Here is a 20,623-nt window from a genome sequence, read left to right as displayed (position 1 = left end):
TGGAAGAACTTAATGATAATAAAGAAACTTACACCAAACTCAAAAAAGGATGAACGTTTGCTTTAGAAATTAACTCCACAAAAATATTATGTAGATATTTATTAAGTAAATAATGGAAATGCTACATTTTACAAGTGAGTGTCAGTCATACAGAAATACTGTTGAACACCTGAAAACCCAAAACTTCACCAGAAGATACTGCCAACAGTTCACAAGTATTTCACACTTAGATCTTTGTGATGTTTCTTTTTCCCCCTTCCAAAACTCAAAAATCATGCTAAACTTTATCTGCTACAAGAAAACCAGGTTTTGATTTGATTTTCCTGGTGGGATGCTGCTGCATGTGGGCTCCTGTCAGCTGCAGGACCTGAGCACATGGAATATTTTTGGTGAAGATGTGAGCTCCACCATGACACAGAGCATGCCAGTGAGGCAGGCAGAGAGGTGGCAGAGTGGATCCCTGTTGGGGTGATCCACACTGCTGGGACAAGCCCAGCTTCCCCCTTCCCTACTGCCCACCTGGGGCCTGGGCAGGGGGGCATGGGCTGGTGTCCTGCAGAGCTCTGCTGGTCCTCAGACATCCCCTTCCCACCGTGGGGCAGAGAGAAATGGCAGAGCAGCAGCTTCTCAGGACCACAGAATTGCTGCCCAGGCCACCACTGACCCCTGCCCCCAAGTGCCACATCCACAACTTTAAATCCCTGCAGGGATGGGGATGCCACCACTGCCCCTAACAGCCTGTTTCTAGGCTTGAAAACCATTTCTACAGAAATATTATCCCTAATATCCAATCTAACCCTCCCCTGGCCCAGCCTGAGGCTGTTCCCTCTCCTCCTGTCCCTGTTCCCTGGGATAAGATCCCAAATCCCCCCGGCTGTCCCCTCCTGTCAGGGAGCTGTGCAGAGCCACAAGGTCCCCCCTGAGCCTCCTTTTCTCCAGCAGCAGGCTGGGACAGTGCAGCATTTTGATGTTTGATATTCGTGGGCTGAGGGAGAAGTAGGGAGAGAATTTAAGCAGATCAGGTCAAACTAGTTCTATCTGTGCACTGACTGACCAGAGCTATTTTATTGCACAGGAAAGGAACAGCAATGACTTTCTTGCTGTCCCCTCCTTGGCTAACCCATCACCAAGTTCAAGTATTAAGAGAAATCATGAGATTAGCACAAAAATCACAAAAAATCATGTCCATCTTATGTTTGTTGATTGCTAATAAACATCTCTTGCCACAGGGTTTGAGAGGTCCTCCAGGCAGAATTCTTCACAATCCATTTTCTACTTGGCAAAGAGTGCTCTTTATTCCATTTCTCTGCTACAATGAAACTCTCTAGGATGCCTCCTATTGCTGTCATAAGCTGTTTAGCCATTAATCTGAAGTCCCCTCATGTGCTGAAAGATGATCTTTATTTCTTTATGTCTGATTTCAACTGTGTCTTCAATTTCACAGAGAGATTTTTCTTTTCAGCTTATAAGTAATTTTCCCATTGTTTATAATTCAAGTGTCTTTTCAGACTTGTGTGCTTTAAAATCATAGCAGGTTGATCTTGGGAAAGGTCCTTCCAGCACAGCACAGTCCTACCTAATAGAAATCTTCTTAACAGAACAAACAGACGTGGTGGGAAAGGTCTCTCCAGGCAGAAGGTGGTGCTGGACACTGCAGCACACAAATCACAGTCTGTTGGGCAAACACCTCGTGCTCTGGCCTTAAAACCTGCTGAGTTTCTCTCTTGCTGGGTCTCTATGCCTCACAGCAAGACCTCTCATGTTTCTTCATCATCAGGTGATAGGCTCTGTTGGCTTCTGGGTAGGTGACCTTGGAGAGTGGCAGCTTGCAGACCCCAGGGATGTTTGTGGTCATCAGCAGGAAGGTCAGAGCAGACAAGCAAAAGGGCCAGGTTCCTGATGGCACCCCAAACTGCAAAGAGAAACAGCAACCACCTATTTGCTGTGTGTCCTTCTTTCATTAGAGTAACACTCAGAGCCAGCTCCCACCTGGGAACCAGGTTTCTGGGGGAAGCCTGGGCTGGGTTTTGCACTCTTTCCTTGGGGAGGCTGGGTTTCTTTAGGGAGTCTTGACACTGTGCTTTAGCCTGCAAGATCTACCAGCTCTGGGGAGAGGGCTGCCTGCCCTTTGTGCATCTGCCATGGGGAAGGTTTCTTGGGAGGATGTGAGCTGGGAGAGGGTGGAGATGAAACAGGAGACACCAGATACATTCCCAGAACACATTCAGACACCAGAAACCTTCAGCTTTTCCCTGGGCTGTTGTACTGACTGGCTTTTGGCAACTGAGAGAAGGAGTTAACCCAAACTTAATATTTCTTTACACACATGCAGGGCCCTTTTTGCAATTGTTTCAGACATGAAGTAAATATCTGTAAGAGAGGAGATATTCTAGCAGCCTGCCAGTGCCTAAAGTGGGTCCAGGAGAGCTGGAGTGGGACTTTGGGCAAGGACAGGATAAGGGGAATGGCTTTCCTCTGACAGAGGGCAGGGTCAGATGGGATATGGGGAGGAAATTCTTCCCTGTGAGGATGGGGAGGCCTTGGCACAGGGTGCCCAGAGATGCTGTGGCTGCCCCGTTCCTGGAAGTGTTCAAGGATAGACAGGGCTTGGAGCAGCCTGGGAGAGTGGAAGGTGTCCCTGCCCATGGCAGGGGGTGGAACTTGTTGAGTTTTAAGGTGCCTTTCTACCCAAACCATTCCACAATTCTGTGATCTCATAAGTGTCTAGAGCTGAGCGGTGGAAGTTCATGAAAACTCCAGGGATGGAAAGGGGCAAATTATGATTCCAAGTCACCTGTCCCAGTGGGAATCACACCACCCCCCTGGGCAGATAGTAACCCCTCTCCCAGACAGTTTCTGCCTCTGGCTGAATTTTTCTCCACATCTTGGTGTTTTGTCTGACAAGCCAGAGACAAATTCAGTATTGGAAATCAGCCCTGAGCTGACACAATACTTACCACAGACAACATGTGGGTCACTGCTGCTCCCAGGTAGGCAGTGAAGAGTGCTGTGAAAAAAAAGGCAGTTCCTGGTGAGTTCAGCTGCTCATGGAGTAGAACAGCAATGACAAATATCTCTCCTTCTGCCTTGGGTAGCTCATTATGACCCTGTCTGGACAATACCCTGCTAAACCCTTCCTGTGTCCCCTCCAACCTGAGGCTTATGAGAGTGGCAAAACTAACAAACAAACAAGCAAACAAACAAACAGACAGACAGACAGACAGACAAAACTGGAGTGATGAAAAATGTGCTATGGTATCACAGGCTTTTGAAAAATGCACTGATGTGGAAAGTATGTAGCTTGATGGATGAGGTTAAATAGGAAAATAACCCTTCCACCCTCATCTGTCCTGCCTCCAGGGCTTAAAGGTGGGTCAATGACATGCAGAGCTAAATCTTTCTTTTATGAGCACTGAATGAGCAATAGTTTCACTCCTGGCGTGCTCCAATATTGAAATTTCATATGGAATAGCCTTATAAATAATTCTTCAATCCTGCTGTGCTGCCCAGCTCATGCCTTTGATCCATTTCAAGAGGATGGGGAATATGTACTGTAACTACAGCAGAGCTGCACTCTTCTCAAAGATTAGGCATGTCCTTCTTCAAAGAAGGAATTTGAGCTGGTATCTATGACTGGAAAAAACCAACATGATTCCTCCAGCAATGAGCAAACAAACACAATCAATGACTCAAAAGAAAGCATCTGGTTTAAAGACCTTAGTTAACATTGCACACTGATCACAGCTCTTGCTTTAAACACAACTCCTGGCCAAAAATGAGAGCATGGTGTGCATTGAAGCCAACACCCAGCTCTGTCACTCCTCAGCCTCACCCACCTGCCTGCCTGGCTGTGCCCTTCTGCCTCCAGCCCTGCCCAGCTGCAAAAGCATCCTGTCTCCCTGGAGGGGAGCCTAAACCCTCTGAGTGCCTGCTGGAGCCAGTGAGCCAGGAGTCTCTCTGAATTCTTTAGAGAAAATCAGAGTGCAGGGATTGAATTAAAGCCTTTGGATGGTTGAAGTATGTTGAGCCACTCACACATAAAGTAGAGGTGTAAGTTAAAGATTTAGGATAAGTAAGTTTTAGAATGAGTTTTAATTGCTTTTAGTGAGTAAAAGATGCCAGACTAGCAGTGTGAGTTCTAGTGAAGGTTGAAAAACAAAGTCTTAGATACTAGGTGTTTTCTGTAGAAGCTCCAAGAACATAGTTTTAGCTATAGTAAGGATATTGCTTACATTTTTCAGATAGAACAAGACAGACCATATGCATAGTTTATATGTGGCCTGGCATGTTAAGAAACTAAAATTCTAATAGGTTGAGGAGTGGTTGAGGAGTTTGTGTGTTAGCTTGTTTAGAAAATTCTTATAAAAGAATGCACTGGGGAGAGCTGGTGCATTTTGCCATTGCTTTTGCCATTTTGCTTTGCTTTGCTCCCCACTATCATCACCACCCAAGAAGAAGACCTGGGACCTCCAGGAAGAGCTTCTGCTTCTATCTTGGACTTTATACCAAACATGGGCTCTAACACCTGTGACTTTGCTTTCAAGACTGATGTGCTTCTGCAATAAACGACTTCATAGCAACCATTAACTGCTTTACCCACTTGCAAACATAACCCAACAGCTTTGGTGCCCAGAGCAGCAGGGATTTCGCCCCACAGGTACCCACCACAGGCCATGGCCAGCAGGTGTGTCTGCCAGGTGAGAGCCAGGAACATGCCCCCGATGGCAGCACAGGACAGGGAGCTGTTGTAGCCCCACAGCCCCAGGTAGATCTGGTTAAACGGCGTTGCTAAGCTCAGCCCTGGAAAATAAAGTCAAGAGACGTGTCATTGCTCAGACAAAGCAGTGTGGATCCAGATTCTCAAAGGTTCCAGCCAGTGTTTGTACTGTGTGTGGGTGTGTTGATGTGGTCTAAGGGAATCGTGGCAGAATTTTCCTGCTGATCTGAATTTGGTGATTTGATTTCAGCAGAACACACGTGAGTGAATGAACCTACATGTGAACCTTGAATGCATCCCTGAGGCCTCCACATTCAGGCTGATGCTGTGAGTCATTGATCTGCCCCTAAACCCACCAGGATACACCCAGAGATTAGGTGTTTCGTGGTAAAAATTAATCTCAGCACAACAGACACTCCTTTCTTCTGAAGGTTTCCACCATCACAAAGCAAGGTAAGAGAATGGGGAAGTCAATCAAAAGGATTCTTGAGACAGAAATCTATTTTGTTTCCAAGCAGCCATTCTCCAGTGGGTGAAACACTTGTGACTTTAAGTGCCCCACTTATTGTAGTTCCTATTTTATTCCCCATGCTTTTATATAAATCTATGGCACAAGCCAAATCATTACCTGCCAGCATCCCCACTGCTGAGCCGATCACTGCATGGACACAAATGAGTGGAGAGGAGATAAATAACCCAATCAGGAAAATTCCCCCAGTCCAGGGGTTGTCACAACCATAAACCTGGCCCACGCCGACTGGAATGGATTGCAGGAGCTGTGGAAATTAACAAAACAAAGCAAACCAGACAAGACAATTTGTTACCAGCTTTGTAACCTTTTTTTAAAATTTTTTAAATTTTTTTTTTGTTTTATTTTATTGTTTTTCTTTTATTTTTTTCTTTTTCCTTTCTGTGCTTCATTTATTTATTTATTTATTTATTTATTTATTTATTTATTTATTTACCTATCTATTTATTTATTTATTTATATTTTTTGTTTTGTTTTGTGTTTGTTTTTGCTTTTAAACCTATTTTTTCTTGGCCAGGCTCACGTTTGGCATTTGTTGGACTCAGTCTTTCTTTCTGAGTGGAACATTTGGGAGACTGCAGGGCATTTCCACAGGGTTTCCCCTTCAATGGAAATCACTCATAGCTTGTTCCCCAGCCCTGAGCTCCTCTGCCAGGTTTTTGCTCTAAGATCAAAAGTAAAGATTTTGTGAAAGGGTTTCATCACCCTCTTTGCATGTGCTGCTGGCTTGACCATTTTTACATGTCCATAGGGAGCACGAGAGTGAACCTAGAGAATGATTCCCTTGGGATTCACTGGAAAAATGCTGGGCTGGTGGGACAGAGCCCAGCTTGGTCACAGCTCAGAGATGGTTTTGAGGCACTTTTCCATATATAGTCCCCATAAAACTGTGTGCCATGGTAAATGTTCTTTGAGAAATGTCACTAGTGGTTTTCTATTTAGTGTCAATTAGCTTCCTTTTCTTAATCACCCCCTGGGAACCCCTTAAAATAATCAGCTGAGCCTTAGGAGAAAATAGTTACTCTGGTATCTGTATTGTTTATGGTGTAATCCAAGAGAATAAAATATTCCTTTGGAAAGGTCCCAGTTGAATATAAAATAAAAATATGTGAATGTGTACTTGTGCCCAATTTTTTTACTATTCTACTACAGTAATATCTGCTTGCTCATGTCTAATCAGAAATATGTAATTTTATAAACAGCCTGTATCTGAAAAATTAAAATTGCCCTGTGAGTTAACTGGAATACTCAGCACAACATTAGCTGTTGGGAGATGATCAGCATATGCATAGAAATAGAAATGGGTAATTAGATTCAAGGGAGTGTTTGAAGATTATAATCTATACACTTGGATCCAACTGCACAAGAAAAGATTCTCATTTTCAAGCTGTCAAAAATGTACATTCCTAGAGTAAACCCTTATATTTTGGATAATAGTTCTCCTATAATTCAAATTTTGTACTGCCAGGCCATAATGAAGTAACAAAGGAGGTGGAATAACATTGGAGCCAGTGCAGAGGAGGATGATAAAGATGCTGCAGGGCTGGAGCCCCTCTGCTCTGGAGCCAGGCTGGCAGAGCTGGGGGTGCTCAGCTGCACAAGAGAAGCTCCAGGGAGAGCTCAGAGCCCCTGCCAGGGCCTGAAGGGGCTCCAGGAGAGCTGCACAGGGACTGGGGACAAGGCATGCAGGGACAGGACACAGGCAATGGCTCCCAGTGCCAGAGGGCAGGGCTGGATGGGATATTGGGAAGGAATTGCTGGTGGGAGGGTGGGCAGGCCCTGGCACAGGGTGCCCAGAGCAGCTGTGGCTGCCCCTGGATCCCTGGCAGTGCCCAAGGCCAGGCTGGATGGGAATTGGAGCAGCCTGGGACAGTGGAAGGTGTCCCTGCCCATGGCAGGAGGGTGGGACTGCTTGGTCATTTAAGGTCCCATCCAACCCAAAGTATAGGAATTTATAAAGGAAGATAATACATTTCTGTAGTGTTTTTGATTGCCAATGAAGGAGAGTGTTACCCTTAAGACTCCCTACCATTGTGACTTCAGCATCTGCCCAGGTGATGTTCGGTGTTGCTGTCGCAGGGCGAATGACAGTGGTGGGGAAGAAGAGGTTGTGTGGTCCTGAAGCAGCCAGGTAGAGGGTCAAGGCCAAGTTGAAAGGCAAGGTCAGAACAGGCAGGTCCCACTTAGAAAACACTGTGCTTAAAGCACTGGTGAAAATAGGGCTGAAAGAAGAAAAAAATAGTTTCACTAGAAGACTGTCAGATAGGCAGAAATTACACCAGAACCACATCCAGCCATAAACCCAGCTGCAGAAAATTTGGTTGGTTTAAAATAAACTAAAAATCCCAACCAACCAACCAAACAAACAAAAAAATCCCCCACCTTCTCCTACCTGTTTAATTTCCTCAGTCTTTCTGATCAAATCAGAGACAAGAAAGGGTCACCCCATAAATTTCCTACCCCTCCAAAGGCAATTATCAATGTACAGATAATTTCCTTATGTCATGTTATGTTAATAGGTATGGTGAATTTGGTGAGCATGAAGGAGACAGGATCCAATGCTTTAAAGGAGTTATTGCCCAGCTCAGTCTCAGTGTTTACTTTACCTTTTTAGCACCTGAAGAGGCTGTGATACCCATGCTGGGTCTGGGTGAGTTGTGAACTGTGAGTGTGGCTGTGTGCCCTTGCTCAGGCTGGTGGACCAGCAGTAAAACTGACATCAAAGTGGCTGTAACACCACATGAACTTCAGGCAGACAAATTACATGTGTGGTTTTAGCAATCTGCATCTAGACATTTTGGGGTCAAAGGCTAGGTTTCAGAATTTTTCCTGGCCAAATACCTAGTGGATTATGGTGCCATATATACTAGTAAAATATTATTAGTTGTTTGTTTTGATTAGCATCAACCACCATGTCTTGGGACCACTGAACAGTTTCTGTGCTTAGAGAAGTAAATCTTCATGACATTTTTATATGGTGACTTAAACAGATGAAACACTTGTGGTTGATGGTGGTAGGAAATGGTGAAAATAATGTTCCTCTTGAAACAGAAATGAATTGATGCATCACAGCAATATGACTCACACTCAGAATATTGAATTACACATGATCAGCCACTGATTTTTGTTTTCCCCACTGGGATTTTTGTGATTATGTGGGTATTTTTATTTGTTTCTGTATTACATGTGAGTTTAAACGTGTCAATACCAGTGCAGATTTAACAGTAAATGTGTTAGCAGTGTTCCCTTTCTGCTGCTGCCTGCATAGAAACACAGCAGCTCAGTGGAACCTGTGGGGACTCTGGGGCTGGAAGGAGAAGCAGAGGAGCCCTCTGACTTACCAGGTCATGGACACCAGTGCCACTGGCAGGAGGAGCCACCAGTTGTAGTCTCCATCAGCAGAGAACACAGCCATCAGCAGTCCCACCAAGACCCCGTTGTACCCGTGCAGCCCTGCTGCTATGGCTGATCTGTGTGGAGGGAACAGCTGTCTTGAAGTCTTCTGCCCTCAGGATGCTTTGCTCACATCAGCCCTCCCTCCTCACCCAGCTGTGGCTCATTTTTGGGGGTGATCTGGTGGAACTCACCCACCAATATTTGATTTTGCACGCTTGGGTCAGCACCTGCCCCTTCTGCAGGTGTGTCCAGTGTCCCTCTGCACCAGGTGCAGCTGCTGGGAGGACCTGTCTGCTCCTACCAGGCCAGATCCATGCCAAGTCAAGGCTGGGTCACACAATCAAATAAGGTTTGTGTTGGAAAGAACCTTAAAAACCACCTTGTTCCAACCCTATTCCATGGGCAGGGACACCTCACGCTGAATTCCACAACAAACATCTGACACATAAATCAGCACTGAACTGGCCACCTGAGGGGGGAGAAAGGATGGACTTACCTGTCCTGACCCAGAATAAGAGCTGTCAAAGTTGAGACAAGTGTTCCCACACATCCAGTGAGTGTCCACCACGGGTTCTGCAGCAGGAGCCCGGTCAGGATGACCAGCCCACTGAGGGGGTTGTTGACAAACATCACCTGGGAAATCCCACGCAGCACCCAGTCAAGGAGCTGGATCAGGAGAGGTCTGTCTGGAAAAGATTAATTTCTGCAATAAAACAAGCCCCCTAAAGTTCTGCAGATGGTACTGATTTGGGAGGTATTTTTGAAACTCGGGAGAAGTTTTGGCAGTGGGACTTGGCACCACGACTGAAGCAATGAATCAACAGGACTGTAAAGCCTGATAGGGATTTATTATGGTCCACAGTGAAGTCTTACAGCTGGAAAACTGAGATGAGCTGAGGTTGCCAGAACCCTGTGTTATAAAGTACCCTGGACCAGATTCATATGAACCAGCTAATTTATGATGTCTGTGGCTCAGATGGCAAATTGTGTGTGTATCCCACTGCTGATTTATTACAGGGACCAAACACACCTAACTATGTGTAATTTAACTTCACAGTGGCATTAGGCTTGACAGAAACTGCTCAGCTGAAAGGACATGGTGTGCTAAGAAGAATGGCAGAGTACAGAATAACCATCCAGGGCTATGTTCTGTGGGGCTAAATTCACTTTGTACATGGCATGCTGGGAGGTAAATGTCACCTCAGACATCCCCAAGATTTAAGCAGTAGGTGGATCTCTGCACAAAGCTGATTTTTTCCTCCTACAAAATGGACATAAATCAGGGTAGAAGTATTTTCTGTACTACTCTAACTTGAATCACATCACTGAGAAGTTAGTTATTACCCCTTTGATGTACTTTTTATTTGGAATCTGCTATCATTAGTCACTATGAAGTAGGTTTACCTTTCAGCCAGATTCCAAAATCCTTCATGTCTCCAGTGAGGTAACCCACAGCTCTGCAGAAACTCTTCCCACCCGTGCTCAGTGGATTCTGCTTCATTGGCATTCTTTCCCCCTTGGTTTCTATTTTGACATCAACACCGTTTTCCATGTTGGTGTTCTGAATCCTTGGTAAAATTCAAGTGAAAAGAAAAAAAGAGAGTTCATTACCAAGTTTCTTTCTGATCCCTGTTTATCCTCTTTACCACATAACTGCTCACCACATGTTACTGTGGAACCAGAAGGAGGAAAATCCTTACTCTGAGCACCTGATTCTTCTGTTTCCATGAGCACGTTCCCTCCTCACATGCTCTTTCCTCCCAGACTTCCATGCAGTAACAAGATGTTTCATTTATTAAGCTTCTCTGCTGCTCAACCCGTATTTCCAGTTTGAATTTATCCATCAGCCATAAATAATAGGCACCTAAATTCAGTTTCATAATCACCTATTGGGATCAGTTCAGCCTTTCTTGTGAGCAGGGGCTTAGCTTGGGGTTGTCAATGGTGCTTTATTCCAACATTAACATGCATTTATACACTTCCTTTTCTCATCTGAACTGCACTTAAAGCTGACCAATCTTTAGAAGTACCCAGCATTGACTCAAGAGTTTGATGCCCAAATTCACAGTTCTTGCTTTCCACTCTGCCTTAGTCATGTTGCTTTCTTCTCTGCTGAGACAGTATTGGGGACTGCATGTTGGAAGCTGTAGTAAGAAACCCTCAGAGACTAATGAAAATACATTTATTAAATCTAGCAGGTGCTATAAAAAGTTTAAATAAGGTAGGGGACTGTTATGGGCCCAGCAAAGGTGTTTAGGCCTAAATAAGTTGTTTGGGGTGCAGGACTGGGAGATGGGGTCTCCTTTGGGACACACACCCTTTGCATAAAGAGCTGCTGGAATAACCTTTGGCACCTCATACAGCCTAGGCAGCATTATTCAGGCACGTGGATCAGGGTCTTACACCTAACAGCAAAAAACAGTGCATATAGCAAATTCATTGTCTAAGAGCCAATTCTGAATGTGAAGTCAGCAAATAAATAAAAACCTGCTCCTGTTCCTGGAGCATACTCTGTTTCCTGAGCTAATTCTTGGTAATTATCAAGAAAACACCAGACAAAGGTGTTTTGTCTGTATGACTGCAGCACTAGAATCAGATATCACTGGTGAGTACCAGCTTGTGCAGGAAATAATGAATTTAGATTGGGAGCTGACAGTCTAAATAGGATGATACTGACACATAGGTCTTGTGTTAGTCCTTAACTCACTCTAAACTTTACTAAAAGCCTTGTGGGCAGCTGGGGGAGAGAACCCACAGTTCAGAAACACAGGTGTTGAGTAGTCAAGCTCCTTTACCAGACTCTCCAGTGTGGTTAAGTAGCTCAGAGTCTGTGTAGGGGAGCACCTGGTTATTGCACCATTGGTTATTCCTGGCCAATTTCTCACTCTTATGGTACTGGAGGGCTGGTGGTGACCTTTCAGGAAGCAGCAAATATTTACACAAATATAAATGGACATTTTCACCCTTCTGGAAGAGCCCAGCTAATAAAAGAATAGGTTCCATATAAGAAACTGATTATAGGACCAGCACATACAGAAAAGTATTGAATTTGGCTTTGTGTAGGACATGAAGGTAAGGACCTGTAATAAAAAGACTAAGGAAGGAGGAAACAGTGGTGCTGGGGGTGGTGTCTTGATATAAAAAGGCTTTTTTTTAATTTGTTATAATGCATTACCTCAATCCATTAAATTAACTTTTTTTCATACCTTATTTTGGAATAAGTGAGTTGAATGTACTTTCAGTGAAATCAAAATTTCCAGCCAAGATAAATGCTCTCCATTTGGCAGTGCATTTACATTTTGCTATTAAATGATCTCCCTATTCATGCAGCTTGGGCTTTCCCTGGTGCTAACCCATGAAGTGAAGTTCTGCAGTGCAGAGTGATGCTGTGAGACCCATGGCATGCCCTGGGTGCTCCCCTGCATGCTGAGTGAGGAGCTGTTTGCACTCAGGGGTCTGCAGAATGGGGTGTAACATGCACATGAAGTGTTGGAGTCACTGTCCAGTCCACTCGTGCAGTGGAGATAAAAGTGGATGAAGTGGAGCCCCTGAATTCACAAAAAAATTGATGCATTGCTTTGCCATAGAAAAGCAAATGTGAGCTGGCAGTGTTCCTGGGTTTCCATGGGCAGAAATGAAGCCAGCTGACTGCAGCTGGCAGGGCAGAAAGACCAGGTGACCTGGTGGGTCACTTGCACTAACCTGTCTTGAACTTGACACTCAATGAAACCCCAGCACAGAGGAGTATTCAGAGTCACAGAGACTGCAGGAGGATCCTGGTTACCTTCCCTCCAGCACTGCTGCTCAAACTCGTGTTCATTATGTCATAGAATCATAGAATACTCTGTGCTGGAAGGGACCTTTAAAGTTCATCTATTCCAACCCCTCAGGCAGTCCCTTTTGGTTTAGGATTAATTTCTCTAGAGAGGGACCACAGGGACTTCATCTGTTCAGTAAACATGTAGTGGGTGACAGGATGAGGGGCAGTGGCTTCAGACTGGGAGAGGGCAGGGTTAGATTAGACATTGGGAAAAAACTGTTCCATGTCAGGATGTCAGAGATTGCCCAGAAAAGCTGTGGTTGAACCATCCCTGGCAGTGCCCAAGGCCAGGTTGGATGGGGCTTGGAGCAACCTGGGACAGTGGAAGGTGTCCCTGCCCATGGCAGGGCTGGGGCTGGATTAGCTTAAAGGATCCCTTCCAACCCAAACCACTCTGTGATTATTTATGATAAGGGAGAACAAAACCATTCTTGAACAACCTCCTCACCTGCAGAGCAGCTGGGAAATGGGTGCAGGCCAAGACAACCTTTGGTTTTGGATGGGGTATTCATGACCCAGATCCAGCCCCACTGGTGTCATGACCCCCCTGAACCCCACCCCAAGCACTGTGTGGGGGCTACATCCTGTGTGAGGGGTTTTGCAGAGCCCTGAGGCTTGTCCCATCTGCTCAGAAACACAAAGTATGAAGGACTTCTACTACTTCCACTTAGTTGTCCAATAAGAGCATAAAGAGTTAGTGAAACACCTGGAAACTGGCCCCAGCATACAATTTTTTAGGCATTTTTAGTGATTTTACAAAGCAGTCCCTACCATATACATGCATAGATTAATGATTTGTTGACACGTTACATTGCTTCAGGAAGTAGATGATAGCAGGTTATTTAATAAAGGAGAGAATACAAAAGGTGTCTTATCTCAGAATTGTGGATACACTCAGAGAATTTTAACACAGAGATGTCTGAATAATAATGCAGGCTGAAGTGTACATGTTCTGATGGGGATTTCATGTGTGCTTCAGCTGCAGGTCTGCAGCAAGTCTTTTGAAGACCTGCAGTTGAAGCTAATGGAAAGACATGGTTTTCACTGAAAATGTTCTTTTTTCTTAGTGCACAAAGGAAGGAAATAGAAATAATTGCAAAGGGAGTGTTCGCTGGAACAGTTTGCTTAGCTTCTGCGGGGGGTAAGTTTGGTAATTTTTTTTTTTTAAATTCTTGATTTCTATTAGTCTGGGTAAAAAGTTTTGTTTAAAGACTAAGTCCTGCTCTCAGACAGACAGCTTGGAGCACACTGCCTTGTCTAACATAAACTCTAGAGGAGTGTTCCAGCCCTGCAGTGCAAGCTCCCAGCACTGGTGTGCAGCTGGTGAGATGCAGCAGCAGAACCCAGGCAGAGCCAGCCTGAATGCACTTTTCATCCCAGTGGTGCAAGAGCAAGTGATTTGCAGCGTGCTGTAAGGGCAGAGAAACTATTAAAAACCATTTTCACGGGAAGTGAGAACTTCCCATGAAACAAAACAGAAAACATAAAAGACGTTTCTCTCTTATGAAGATGAAATCATCACAGGGCCGAGATGTTAATCTACCGTGTTTTTTTAATCATCCTTTCAGAGTTAATAAATGCCCTGTAGCAAAGTACTGACGTTATGCAACCCCATGTCTCCCTAAATCAATTTTCCTTCCACTTGTGTACACTTCCTCCCTGTCACGCCATACCCACGGCATCTCAGTCATGCCTTGTTGAAGCTGGAGCTGCAGTCCTGCAGCATCTGGCCCTGAAAATACTCCTTTATCCACCTGCTGAGGAGCAGACAAGCCTGGCCACAGGTTGGTTTTGTGCTGTGCATGGTAAGAGCAGTGTTGTGCTTGCAGTGGGAGAGGGACAGTTTTTAATTTGGCTGGTTTGTTCTCCTGGGGAATGGGCGCTTCCAAGCTGGACATGGAGCTTCTACCTGTGAAAATGCAGCAAAGTTATCTACTGCTTTCTTTCTGGAATTTTCCTCTCTCCCTGCCAAAATTTCTGTGGGGTTTGATTTGTTTGTGCAAGGACCCGAGGACCTGCTGCTCCACAATTGCAGCCATTGTACCTTGCATTCTCCGAATTGTTGCTGTGAAGTCTGCGGGCAGCCAAGCTCTGTGTGCAGCCTGTTTTTAGAGGAATTCCTGCATCCAAGCACAATAGGAGGAAAGGGCCAGACTCTCAGCAGCTCTAATTCCAGCACAGCCTGTGCAATGCTAGCAGGGGTGTAGCAAAGCTGGATTAATATTGTGTTAGCCATAGGAACACACGCAAGCACAAGCACAATCCTTGAAACAGGGTGTAATGCACTTGACCCTCACTGGAAGAAAATAGCTCAGGTTCTCCCATAGAAGACATATTTCAAAATATTAGTTCAAAAGAAAGCTCACCCCTCAGATTTAAATATTCATTAAACTCACACGTAATTTGGTTTTCAGAGACCTGTCTCTCAGGGACAGGTAGATACAGAGACACTATCACATCAGTTGTACCTTATTACTATCTGGGCATTTTCATTTGGCAGAATGGAAAGGCAGTAAAAGGAAATGTTAAAGAGTTCCAGTTATTTATTTTTTTTTAAATTTATTTATTTTCTTTTTTTTTTCTCCAAGGTTCAGCCACCTGGGCTAAGCAGTACTAATAAATCCTCATCCTGCTAGAAACTCCTTGATAACTGATATTCTTGTGCTTCTCCTGAGTCTCAGCTGTTCTCTTTCAGCAGGAATGCTCGAATGCTGTTTGCCAGGTGTTTTGAGGGAGAGGAAAGACCCAGGTAAGTCAGTAACAGGGTCCATTAAAAGGAAAGAACAGAGTGCTCTTACCTCTCAGATGAGCTCAGGAGTAGCTGTAGGTTTGCTGGTTAGGCCAGAAAGAAAGTAGGGAAAAAGAAAATGTCCCACGGGCTTATATAGGCTAGCATGGCTCCTGTCCTGATATTACTGATTTGTTTCTCCTCCCACTTGGTGAGCTCCAAGTGAATGTTAAGAAGGTTCCCCTTTGAATTCTCCACCTTTCCTCTTGCTCTGTCCTGGGTCTCTTGCCAACAATCTATCCAAATGGCTTCTTTCTTGCTGTTTTTAAAAAAGTTTTTTTCTTTTTCTTTTTCTTTTTCTTTTTCTTTTTCTTTTTCTTTTTCTTTTTCTTTTTCTTTTTCTTTTTCTTTTTCTTTTTCTTTTTCTTTTTCTTTTTCTTTTTCTTTTTCTTTTTCTTTTTCTTTTTCTTTTTCTTTTTCTTTTTCTTTTCTTTCTTCCACTTAAAAGAAGACTTTGAAATGGACTCTCAGTGTACCTGAACTTGACCTCTCCAGCATTATCCTCCTTGTCCAATACATCTTAGCATCCTCCCCTTTCGAAGTTCTGACCTGGGAATGTGCAGCACAGCATTTTGTGTTCAGCAGCCTGTCAAGTTTTCCTGTTTCTGGTTAGTTCTCAGAAGCACTGTTCTGTTAATGAAAGTGGAAGCAGTGGAAGACCTGGTGACCTTAAATTGTTTAATTATCTTTTATCAATGATTTGAGAAATTCAAGGGGTATTTTTCTTTCTTTTCCTTTAAAAAAATAAAAGTTAACCCATCCTCCCGCCCTATCTCACTGGAGGAATCTGAAATATCAGAAGTGTGTCATATTTGAGAGGTTTATAAGGCTGTGAAAGTGCTGCAAATGACAGAGAAGAGGCTGGAGAGGGAAGTCTTGAATAGTAATGCAGGAGAAAGGGCAGAGAAGAAGATGATGAACTTAAGGGACCCTTTTAGACTAATTTAAGCCATAGTAAAAGTCACTTTAAGACTCTTTCACAGTGATGGCTGAGAGAATCAACCTTGCATATTGAGCTGGGTGCTGCAGAGAATGGTTTATTCAACTAGAACCCATCTAGCTTTATGGCTCTGCTTGCCCCAGCCCTGTGGAAACAGCCTCAGCATGCACATGAGCTGGAGGGATGTTATCCTCACTGCACTCATTCCCAGGGTGCATCTCTTTTGATGGAGATGTTTTTAACAGCAGGCTGGGTTTTTTTCTCCCCTAAGAGGACAGCATCTGATATAAGCTGTTAGCTTAGCATTGCTGCAAGGGCTAGTCTTCCTCTGATCAAATAGGCAGCAGCCCTTATGAGAGAGCCAGACTCTGTCATCCCACACCTTTGCACCCAGTAGAACATGAAATTTTGCAGGGGAAGCTGCTTCACTCTAGTGCAGTTAACATATTTTCCCTTTACCATTAATTTCTCCTTGGGCTGCCTTTGCTTCCTGAGTGGTGAAATGAATCCTTGCATGTCCAAAGAAGGGGAATGCATTGGGTGATTTGGAGGGAGAGCCTCACAGGGAGTCTGTTCAGACTGAATTTTAAACTTTACACCTGATGTTTCAGGGATTCCTAGGTCTGGCTTCAAGTTATTTCCAGCAAGTTATTTCAGTTCTCCCACAAAGGGGTGCAGCAGGGGGGCAGGCAGGGCTCACTCCTGGCTGTGCTGTAGAGTATTTCTTTCCTCCAGGGAATCAGAGATTCATAGAATATTCTGGATTGGAAGGAACCCACACGAATCATCGAGTTCAGCTCTCAGGTGAATGGCCCATGCAGGGAATGAATCACAGCCTTGGTGATGTTAGCACCATGCTCTGCCAGCTGAGCGATTGTCAGGGTCACAGAACCCCAGAATGAGACCTTAAAGCCCATCCCATTCCAGCCCCTGCCTTGAGCAGGGACACCTTCCACTGTCCCAGGTTGCTCCAAGCCCTGCCCAGCCCAGCCTGGAACATTTCCAGGGATGGGGCAGGGACCGTGCCAGGGCCCCCACCCTCAAGGGAACAATCTTTTCCAAAAATCTAATCTCGCCTGCCCTCTGTCAGCATGAAGCCACTCCCACCTGCCCTGTCACCACATGTCCTTGCACAAAGGAGCCGGGTCAGGACTGCTCTGTCTGATTCTGGTGCCTTAATGGGGCATTTGACAGGTTGGAGCGACACACAAGCGAGGCAGCGGCTGGCGGGTCGGTGATGGATATCTTGCAGCCGTGCATTGTTTAGATTGTCAGAGCTGGTTAATAAGTAACAGGATCACAGTCTGGTGATGCCCGTGTGGGAAGGAGGACCCTGGCAGCAGCCTGCTCCGGGCTGGAGGCAGAGCAGGGAAGATCTCCGGTGCCGTGTGGCAGAATCACTGGATCCCAGGGGCAGGGCGGGATGCAGGAATGCCTGCCTGCAGCTGGGTGCCTTAGGCAAAGCCCTCCTGGCTGCCTGAGGACTGAGATTCCCTCTGCATGGGACTGATGTAGAAGGGTGGGAATGATAGAAAACCTCCCAGGTGTAATTCAGAGACAGTTCTGGTGCTCATCACTAACCTCCTGTGCTGGCTGTAGGCATCCTTTGGGGTTGGGAAGACTGATCCTGCAAAGGCCATTCCTGGGCAAAAGCATTGTGATGTGCCACGTGTTTGTCATGTGCCACCTGCCTGGGAGTGGGCCACCAGCTCTGGGTGACCAGGTAAAGGTGTGCAAATTGATCATGCAGGTAACACATGATCAGAGGGCTGCCTCTTGATTTTAGTGTGTGAGAAGAGTGCTTGGTGCTGAGGACAAGGCAGCTGGTGTTGGTGTCTGACAGCTAAGCTCTGTGTGATTTAAGAGCTCTAAATCTGTCACTTACCTCATCAGTTCTCCGCTGGCAAAGATGCTTGATGTTTCTTCTTCTGCTGTGCTCTCTGGGAAGGCATCCCTGAGAACAATCCCTTGGTTGACAGGGTTGGAACAGGGGCTGGTCACTGGATCTCAACCAGATGCAGCACCAGAAAAATGCTGAATGATCCCTGTCTGGTTTGCCTGCCAGGCAGGAGCTGTCTGGCTGCATCAGCTGGGTACAAAGCTTGAACTGGTCAGCTGTGCCAGGAAAGACTCTAATGGCCCTAATTCAGCTTCACACACGTTGGCTTCACTCCTCAAGCCCCAGAGGCCTTGAAAAGGTGAATTAAAGCCACTTGGTAGCAGATTGGCTTTTACTGCTGTTTTTGGCAGTGCTCCTTCACTCGGGTTTTACCAATGGGAATAGGTCTGCTCAGGACTCCAACAAGTGCTTTAGAAAGGTGTAAATCCATGTATGGAGCTTTGCAGGTCACTAAATCCCAAGTCCTGGTCTGCTTTTGCTAGACTGGGGTGTGGAAATATGGAAATGTGGTATGTGACCTGTGTTAGTGAGAGAAAGGGAGGGATCCTCTCCCTGGAAATGCTGAAATGTTCCTTCTAATGCAGCCACAGAGATATTTGCTTTCTTGCTGCAGGGACACCTTGCTGCATTGTGATCCCCTTGGTGACCACCAGGACCCTGCAAGCATCTTCTGCCATGCTGCTCTCCAGCTGGAGGCCACCAGCATGTAGGGATGGAATTGCTCCTCCCCACATGCAGGACTCTGCAGTTCTTTATGGAATCCCAAGGGGTTCTTGCCAGGCCATTTTTTCCGTCCTGCTGAGGACCCTCTGGATGCCAGCACAACCCTCTGGTACACCTAACACTACTCCCAAATTTGTGCCCCCCAGATTTGCTGAGGGTGCACCCTGCTCCAGCATTCTGGTCGTTAATTAACAAGTTAAACTCATTATGCCTGGCTTACACCACTAATGATTGATGTGTAATTTGTGCCACTGATTATAACACTTTGAGCCCAACCATTCAGCCAATTTTCAATCCAACTTGCTTCAAATTCATTTAGCCCATACTTCATTAACTTGTCTGCGAGGATGTTATGGGACAGAGTGTCAAAACGAGGTGATGCTCCAAATTTGCTACAGTGAGGTCAGGGACTTCTATAGCTCACCTGGGCTGACTGTGACCAAATCTGCTTCACTTTCAGAAGTGCTGCCAGTCTGTGGTTCCTCTGGAGCTGTGTGGAGAGCTGGCAGTGGTAATGGAAGTGTGGCAGGAGTGGGAGAGAGCCCCAGTCCTGGCTGAGGACACAGCTCCTCCTGACCTGTCCCACAGGCAGGGCACAGAGCACCAGCATCTGTGGCCACTTTGCTTTTCATCATCTTGTTTTTATGAATGAGTGAAGAGTGGAAAAGTCTGTTTCAGCACAGAGCACCACAGGGTCTGTGAGTGCAATAGTTTTGGGTTTATACAGAGCAGCCCATCAGCTGAGCTGGTATAGGAAGCTTCTATCCTTTTTGACCTGTAAAAATTCTCTGGAGAGAGCTGCAGGTTGTCATTCCTGTGTGTGGCAGTGGATGGGTTGGGTGAGTCCTGGTCTGCTCCTGGTGTCCATCTCCCTCTCGTGGTGTGACTCCAGCACAGCCACATCTGCAGCTGTGGAAATCACAGCAAATACTCAGATCTCTGGTTTCAGAGGGCTCACAAACAGCAGTTCCCTGGCCCTGGCATAGTCCAAACTCCTTGTGCTCTGAGCCTATCTGCTGCTCTGTGAACTGCTCTTGATGACTTACACTCCCAAGATTACCAGCTCTCCTAATGCATGCACATCACTTCCCTCCTCTTCCTACCTGCTCTAGAGATCCTCTGTCCTTTCTGTCCACCTTGACATGCTCTCATGACTCACCTTATGGGTCCATGCAGCTCCAAGAGTGCATCAGTGATATCTGGAAACCAGCTTATTGATAGGAGCAACAGCCTCTGTATCCCAGGAGAGGAGTGGGGCAGAAGTGTGTGAAGAGCAGGTTGTAGTTGTCTTACAGCTACAGTGGTGTGCAAAAAAGCTCTGCTCTGTCATGGCAAAATAAGTGGCAGCTTTAGAGAGAGGTGCAGACTCCCTTCCTACAGGCTGGTGCTGGGGTAGAAAACAACTCTTCTATTTCAGCTGCAAGTTTTTCAAGATATTTGTTCAAAATGTTGTTGCTGCTGGGAGCAGGGAATTGTGTGGAATGGCACAAGCTAGCCAAGGCCAACACATGCCAAAGACTGCTGTGGTGGTTCAGCAGCTTGGTGATGAGGACCTGAGCCCTGGAACCATCCCTTTCACCAGTGCCAAGATGCCCATGGTGTCCAGCACAGGAAATGTGTCTGAGGCTCCAGGAAGGACCAGACAGTCATGTGTGTCATGAAACCCAGTGAAATACAGGTCAAGGAAGAGCCCATGCATTGTTCTGGCTGGTTCCCCCTGTTTAGTTTTGTGTTCTCTTCTCTTTTCCCAGTCAGCTGGATCACTTTTCCTACCAGCAGTGGACATCTCTCCAGGCTGGTCTGGTGGTGA

The 20,623-nt window shown here is 45.7% G+C and overlaps 1 protein-coding gene across 2 annotated transcripts; it reads right to left on the bottom strand.

Moving 5' to 3' along the window:
* Window positions 1–88: 88 nt before the first annotated feature.
* SLC14A1 (solute carrier family 14 member 1 (Kidd blood group)) lies at window positions 89–15,391 on the bottom strand. Of its 2 annotated transcripts, none has more exons than XM_056514403.1 (9): window positions 15,261–15,391; window positions 10,047–10,210; window positions 9,139–9,328; window positions 8,588–8,716; window positions 7,276–7,468; window positions 5,346–5,493; window positions 4,666–4,800; window positions 2,958–3,007; window positions 89–1,912 (listed from the first exon to the last, which is right to left on the bottom strand). In XM_056514403.1, exons 2-9 carry the CDS (start codon window positions 10,192–10,194, stop codon window positions 1,736–1,738), a joined length of 1,170 nt encoding a protein of 389 aa, XP_056370378.1. In that variant the 5' UTR covers window positions 10,195–10,210; window positions 15,261–15,391; the 3' UTR covers window positions 89–1,735. The 2 variants fall into 2 exon arrangements, with proteins under 2 accessions (XP_056370378.1, XP_056370377.1); XM_056514402.1 differs by lacking the exon at window positions 15,261–15,391 and adding an exon at window positions 12,345–12,448 and having other exon boundaries at window positions 244–1,912.
* Window positions 15,392–20,623: the final 5,232 nt, after the last annotated feature.

This window comes from Oenanthe melanoleuca, chromosome Z (assembly GCF_029582105.1).
Source record: "Oenanthe melanoleuca isolate GR-GAL-2019-014 chromosome Z, OMel1.0, whole genome shotgun sequence".
Lineage (NCBI taxonomy): Eukaryota > Metazoa > Chordata > Aves > Passeriformes > Muscicapidae > Oenanthe > Oenanthe melanoleuca.
Note: the sequence above shows the minus strand (reverse complement) of the source record. Positions and strands in the feature narration are given on the sequence as shown.